Genomic DNA, 7,740 nt, shown 5'->3' with positions numbered 1-7,740 from the left:
ATGGAGAGGGTGAATCTCCCTAATGGGGCACAGACAGAAATAAAAACCTGACAGGGGTACTAATCCCTCTCCACTTTATCCAAAACAAAAAAATTATTATAAAGGTTTGCTTCTATTTATATCAATTGTGCGCTATGTTACAATACATGAATCATATTTACAAATAAGGAAGTGTGTCTCACAAAAAAACAAATCGAACCATACATTCCGGCATGGCCAGGCATGTTATGTCTCTGCTGTTCTGTGAATTCACATGACTTTCTTAAAGGCTCCTCCTCAGGGCTCAGCCCATGTCATTACTTTCAGTTTCAGGACAGACAAGCAAGAAGCAGCAACCATGGTCACCCGGCGTCTAGTCTTTATTTTGGTAAGTTTAAAATGTAACGATAATGATATTCTCTGTGATATACTCCGATCGTCTTTCTGCATAGCGGACCGTTACAATAGGAGAAATATCTAGTTGTGGTTTTAAAAAGACAAGTGACAGTTAGGAGTAAACAAACTAGAAAGGGCATTGTAACAGTTGGGGAAATGTTTCCAGAATAGCAATGTGCTCTGAAATAAACTTTCATTACAGACATACGGAGTGTACCTGACTTCATGACAACAGAGATTTTCATGTCATTAGTGTCCTGATTATAAGATGTGCATTATCATGCTTCCTGTTTTTGTAGTTTGATTGTGAAAATATTCTGTAACAGATGTGCCTGTCCCAAGCTGTCAACACTTATCAGCTCCCTACCATTTAACCCTATCTGTCCTTAAACTTAATTTATCAACCTATCTTTTAAGGTCGACCCCTTAACACAGAAAAGTCATGTTGAGCACTAAACCTAAGCCTAATCTTTGAAGTCGAAACTTTTTTGTTTTGTTTTGAATAGAGAAGGAAATGATTAAGACTAGTGATGAACAAAGGTACAGGCAAAACCTCATTCATCTGAAACCCATCGGAAACTGTCACCCCATAGCCATGCTTAACAAAGGGGTGGGGGTGCTGGTGATATCATTAACCTAAGGTCTCATGTACACAAACAGCTGCTAAACTCGAGTTTAGGAGCTTTTGGCATTTTTTGCCAAAGCTCATAAAGTCAACTCCATAAAAGCCTATGTGTCCATGTACACACAGACTTTTAGCAGAGTTTAGTAGCTGCCACGGTTAGGTGAGGTTAAGGCCCCATGTACACGGGACACTTCTGAACGATGGAAACTGACTGCTGGAAAACGTAGGTTAAAAAATGTTTGTTTAGCTGCGTTTATGAGGGTTTGCATACCGCATTTATGAGGGTTTGCATACCGCATTTATGAGGGTTTGCGTTTAGAAGCGTTTTTTAAAGATAACCTCAGGAGACCCTCCAAAATGCCCAGAATGCACTGAAAAACAGTAAAAAATTAACTATTTCAGACATTTAGAGAGAAATAGAGAGAGCAGAACCAGAGAGAGCAGTATTTGTTGAGATTAGCTGTCTTTTTTTTGTGTGGTGTTTGGATGTGTTCCAGCCCATTTCTGTGCAGAAATTATTGCAGCAGTGTCTAACATATTTTCTTTCATGCAAAACCTCAAAGCAGAGTGTACCAGGTCCATTTGAGTACCAGGAAAACACTTTGCATGCATTTTTCATGATGAAAAAATTCTCTAGACAGCATCTGGAAATGGAAGAGTTAAAAAAAAATTTGCAAAAGCTTTTAAACATTGTTAGCCACATTTAGCTGCTTTTACATGCATTTGGCGTTTGAAACACTGATAAAATCTACTCCTGAACGAGGAAAAGTTTTGTGCGTTCAAAAAAACGGCTGTAAACTCAACTGCCTATAAATGACGATGTGTACAAGGACACATAGGAAAACATTAGGGTGAGTTTAGGGGCTGCTGAAAAAAACGCTGAACAGCTCCTAAACGTTTATCAGCTGCAGAAGAAAGACTTCTCGGTGTCAGTCTGCTCCCACAGGCCCAGAAATAAACAACACACTCTGTAAAGCTAAATGTGGAGCTATGCTATGAACAGTTCTAAACAGAGTTCCCCTTTAACACATGCACAGAGATAAGCACCGAGTCCTGAGCTTGAGGAGTGTCAAAGAGAGTCTTGGTAGAAAGAATGTCCTGGGTCCAGCTAGCTTGATAAGGGCCCGAAAGGATTGCTGTGCAATGGAGAGCAGCAGTAGTAGATATTTAGGTACAGTAGATGATTCCAGGTAAATATCACAAACTTGTTTTGCACTGTACCGTTACTGTATTTGTACTGTACTGTCTCCCGTTATATTGTAAAGCACTGAGCAAACTGTTGGCGCTATATAAATCCTGTATAATAATAATAACTTGTAAGCAGGTGTGAGGTATAAAAGGTGTCTGCATGCAGTGTTACTTAACCTCCTTAGCGGTTTTCCCGAGTGTAGCTTGGGGTAAAATTTGAGTACCAAGAGCGGTAACCCCGAGCTACACTCGGGCTTACCATGCGGCGTTGCTCAGGGGGTCCCTGCAGCACTTACCTTGTCCTTCGCTCCCGCGATGTGTCCCCTGCAGTGTCCCCGGCCATCTCCTCTGGCCGATGCCAGCATCCGGCTTCCGTGTTCCGGTCCCTGTGACGTCGGGACGTACGGGCGCCGAAACTGGCGGCAAATTTGAAATTTTTTAAAAATGTAATTTTTGCTGTCATTGCTGTTTCAATGCATTTCACATATATTTTGTCCCTACTGCTTTGTCCTGTGCCCTGCCTGCATTTTGACTGTTCTTTCTGCCTGGAAACCCAGAAAAGTCCATGGCGTCCAAAAAGTGTCCCTTTACGTCAAAAGCGGTTTTAGACCAGCTAGAGAACAGCGATAATAAATCAGAACCACTTGCAGAATTGAGTGATAATGATTCGTGGGGAAATTCGTCATCAGATACTGAAAACGATTTTGCAACTTTGCTCAGCAATGTGCGAATTTGCCTCTGTATTTCAAATTTCAGTGTTTTTGGTTTGATTATATTATTGAATTAAATTTATTATTATTATTTTATTATTTTTTATGATTATTTATTAAATTATAATTTATGATTTCGTGTTTCAAGTTTTATCATATCCGGAATGTTTAATAGACTCTTGTTCGTACAGATTTCAGTGAGTTATTCCTAAAAATTACAGCCTACAATAAAAAACTACATATTTATATGCAAAAAAATGGTACCGCTTTCAGCACAAAAAATCTGAAAGAATCATACCGCCAAGGAGGTTAATGAAGAGTGTACACAGTGTGGGCTTCTGCCTGCTCACCAATCCTGATGATACTGTGGCTCAAGGGATCAGGGATGTCCTGGAAAGCTCCTGCAGAATCTGTATCCAACGTGGGACGATTGGTCTAGCCCCTTGTGACACTGGGATTCCACTGTAACTGTGACAGTGGCGATGCTCACGTCTTGGACCAGTCTTTTCTGCCAACAGGACGCTGTGGAAGGGTGATCTGCTGACACCAAAGACTCTCCACATTGTCCAGACTGCGAGGCCTTCTTAACTTTCACAGCATCAAGGTTTCTGCTTGCAGCCTCAGCTTATAGTTCCAAGAGGAAGAGCATTCCCTGCCAGCTTCCTCCGCTGCTAGCGCCAGCTCGACACATTCTGATGCTCTGGGATGTCTGATCGGCTAACCCAGATTGCGATCAATGCGTTGTCGACCTTGGGAATACACTCCCCTGGTTGGAGGTCATGGACCACATCACAGGGCTCCGTCTACCACAGGTTGAGCACTCCTGCCTTGCAGTGAGTCTGTGCCAGCACTGTATGGATTAATAGCTTGTTTTGTTTTTCGCTTCCCTGACAGACAATGCTCCCCCACTGTCCTTGGCATCCTAACTATGGACCTTGCTTTGGTCTTGATGAAGTCAGCCCTGGATCACTAGAGTGGGGGGTGCAGAGGCTGCAGGTACGGGTTTAGTTGAGGGGAGAAGCAGATAAGTATATACCCTGTTCCAAATTATTATACAAATGATATTTTTCTCATTTACCCAAATAATTGATGTAAATAACAGTCAGCATAATTCTCATGTTATCAACTATTAAGAGTACAATTCACATTTTATTGAACAAACCTCCTAATGATAACAGGATTTTTTTTTAAACATAAAACACTTCCAATGCACTGTTCCAAAGTATTACACACAGTAAGTTTCAAAACACTTTATAGGTTGTAAAGAACTGAAAATTGTAATTTGTTGTGTTTGCAGCATATTTACTGAAATCAAAAGCTATTTCAATCAAACTTTTAACAAGATTTTAACTTGTTAAACATTTTAACAGATCACGTTACATTGTAACATAGGACCCCTTATTTGATAGCAGCTTCACAAGTCTTGCATCCATTGAACTTGTGACTTTTTGGACAGTTTCTGCTTGAATTTGTTTGCAAGATGTCAGAATAGCCTCCCAGAGCTGCTGTTTGGATGTAAACTGCCTTCCACCCTCATAGATCTTTTGCTTGAGGATGCTCCAAAGGTTCTCAATAGGATTGAGGTCAGAGGAGGATGGAGGCCACACCATGACTTTCTCTCCTTTTATCCCCATAGCAGCCATTGATGCAGAGGTATTCTTTGCAGCATGAGATGGTGCATTGTCATGCATGAAGATGATTTTATTATGGAAAGCATAGTTCTTCCTTCTGTACCAGGGAAGAAAGTGGTCAGTCATAAACTCCACATACTTTGCACAGGTCATCTTTACACCTTCGGGGACCCTAAAGTGGCCGACCAGCTCTGTTCCCATGATTCCGGCCCAAAACATGACTCCACCACCGCCTTGCTGACCTCACACCCTTGTTGGAACAGGGTGGCCATCCACCAACCATCCACTACTCCATCCATCTGCCCCATCCAGGGTTGCACGGCACTCATCGGTGAACAGGACTGTTTGAAAATTAGTCTTCATGTATTTTTCTGCCCAATGCAGCCGTTTCTGCTTGTGAGCATTGGTTAGTGGTGGCCGAATAGAAGGTTTATGCACCGTTGTAAGACTCTGGAGGACTCTACACCTTGATGTCCGTGGGACTCCAGAGGCACCAGCAGCTTCAAATATCTGTTTGCTGCTATGTAATGGTATTTTAGCAGCTTCTCTCTTGATCCGATGCATGGATCTGGCAGAAATCTTCCTCAATGTGCCATTATCTGCACGCACCCGTCTGTGCTCTGAATCAGCCACAAATCTCTTAATAGTGCGATGATCACGCTTAAGTTTTCGTTAAATATTTAATGTTTTCATACCTCATCCAAGGCATTGAACTATTTCACTCTTTTCGGCAGCAGAGAGATCCTTTTTCTTCCCCATATTGCTTGAAAATGGTGCTCTGCTTAATAATGTGGAACACCCTCCTTTAGTAGTTTTTCCTTAAATTGGGCTCACCTGCCAATCTAATTATCACAGGTGTCCGAGATTGTTTTCAGTGATCAAAAGAGCCCTGACACACAATGCCATCCATGAGTTGAACTGAAAAACAAAATATTTAATCTTTGTGACACTTAAATATAATTTGCATAATAATTTGGAACGCGGTGTACTTCCTTTTAAATTTCCCTTAGACATAAACAAGCAATTAACCTTTGTAGTGCAGGCACAGCCCCTTTGTAAGGGATAATTTGCCAGGGTTGAGTTTTAAAGCAAACTTGTACTTGAGAAACATGTTATCAACTGAAGTTCATATATACTGTACATAGCAGTCACCTATGTATGCATGATTCAACAGGTTCTTTAATTTTGGGTAAAATTGCATGTTGCTTTCTATGGGTATAGGAGGAAGAGCACTACTAGCACTGGCCTGTCATTGGAAGGAACCATAGCAATCTGCCAGGAAAATCAATTAATACTTCCCCCACGAAGTCTTGTTTATCAAACATGGGGGAAGCCCTAGAAATGTATGAATGGTTTCTGATCCAGTAATATGCATCTGGGCTGGATGGATGTTGCCTAATGTTTGTAAGATGCACAAGCAAAGAATTCCAGACTTCCTTCAGACTTTGGAGTCACTGCTTAGCCTGCTAAATTACCCCAATATCCAAGAAAGTAGACGCCCCCATCCCTTGGTTTCTAATTGTGTTACAGCAATGGCCAAATACTGTCATCTGACAGTGTGGTTGGGTACAGCAAGGTCAGATGGACAGATATCTTCCAGAGAACGAGAGGAATGTGTTGATCCAGCACTACATCATTGGCCTCTGTAATACTAAACCAACCTGTAGGGTGTACACAGCAATACTCTCTTTCCCCTAGGACCACAGAACAGAAGGATGGCTCTTCTGCATAGAGATATTCCCACATGCTTCCTGGAGGCACTCATTATGGCCTTTTAGGGTTGTCATTGAGGACCTTAATTTGGAAGCACTGCTTGTGAAAATGAGGCCAGTTATGTACCAGCAGCCAAAATTCTGCTTTCCTTTTAGTTTTGGAAGAAATGAGGAGACTAGAACCTATTGACAATATTGACACAGGACAAGAAGTGTGGTGAAACCTCTAAAGGGTACACAGGAGGAGATTCAAGCCTTTCTCCGATCTACCAAGAAAGCATGCTTTTATTGCTATTGTATTGCTGTTTTTTTAAACATTCTTTATTTTTATTTTTTTTTTAAATAATATTATTCATAAACATGAAGGAACATCACAGAAAGTTCAATCAAAGTGGAACTTTAGTCAGAAAAACAAATCCTGTTAGATCTCTTCAGGCTGGTCCCTTTTGCAGGTATAGCTATATAAAGCATTATATTATATAAAGCACCCTGCTCTCCACATTCTCAGTTGCTCTCTGTTTTTAGGCGCTGTGTTGAATTTGTAGAGGCTGATCTGCTGACAGCCTAAAGATTTACTGCTGCTCAGGGGCTCTGGGCTTCAGCAAAATGGCAGCCTCTAGCAAGAAGAAGCAAGAACAATGCTGGAGGCAATTTACAGCATACACTAATTTTGGGAGCATAATTATTAATGTGGAATGTATGTTCCTTGTTAAAGAACAATTATTTTTTTTAATCAAGTTGTTATGGGTAAAGTTAAGACAGATCTTGTACACGTCAATAGTGGAAGCTATGGTAACAGTACGAGATCTCGCATGAAGTTTGATTAGGCATGTTAGAAATAATTAAACATTTGACAAGAGCTTTTGTCTTGCTGTTAAACAGATTATTGTGTTCCTGTCTTTCACCCAGTGGGTAATCACTGTAGTAAAACCCTAACAGTGGTTCTGACCCTTTTCCACTCTATTTGTAAATTGGATAAAATTAAAGGGATGGAGTTCTACTTTAACTGTCTCAGCAATTTAAATTAAAATTCCTATAGAGTAACATAACATATAACATAGGTTATATACAATGATGTCTGTTTTCATGGCTTGCACTAGAATGTATTCTTTCTGGTTTAGTAAAACAATTCTATGCAGCTTGAGAGCGATGTGTCTGATTTAAAGTGTCTTTAAACCCAGGACCCTGCATTCACTATATATGGTCTCCCACAGAACTCATCAGCAATATATAGCAGTCACGTGACTTCTATAAGTGTCCAGCAGAGCACTGGTTAAAGTTTGTAGGAGGAGCTTTCTTTCTGCTCTAGGAGGATGCAGGACAACTGACCCCCTGTCTGGACAGTGCTGATTGCCCTGTGCTGATCACATGCCCTCTCCCAAGAAAAAAAAAAAACCTCTCTAGCAATACACACCAAACTGAGCATGTGCAGAGTGACTCCACATGTTATGTCTCATCAGGAAATAAGAGGGGGAGCACTGGAAGAAGGGGAGGATCAG

At 41.0% G+C, this 7,740-nt stretch overlaps 1 protein-coding gene across 1 annotated transcript in view; it reads left to right on the top strand.

The window, feature by feature from the left end:
• The first annotated feature begins 283 nt into the window (after positions 1-283).
• FAS (Fas cell surface death receptor) overlaps positions 284-7,740 on the top strand; it is a 71,187-nt gene continuing 63,730 nt past the window's right edge. The window contains exon 1 of the mRNA XM_089692781.1: positions 284-367. Coding sequence (XP_089548907.1) covers positions 338-367 — 30 coding nt within the window. The 5' untranslated portion in view covers positions 284-337. The remainder of the gene's footprint in view (positions 368-7,740) is intronic.

The sequence above is a fragment of the Staurois parvus genome, unplaced genomic scaffold, assembly GCF_062004578.1.
Source record: "Staurois parvus isolate SC_StPar_1 unplaced genomic scaffold, SC_StPar_1.0 ptg000604l, whole genome shotgun sequence".
Taxonomy (NCBI): domain Eukaryota; kingdom Metazoa; phylum Chordata; class Amphibia; order Anura; family Ranidae; genus Staurois; species Staurois parvus.
The sequence above is the reverse complement of the archived record's forward strand: the minus strand, read 5'-3'. Positions and strand labels throughout refer to the sequence as shown.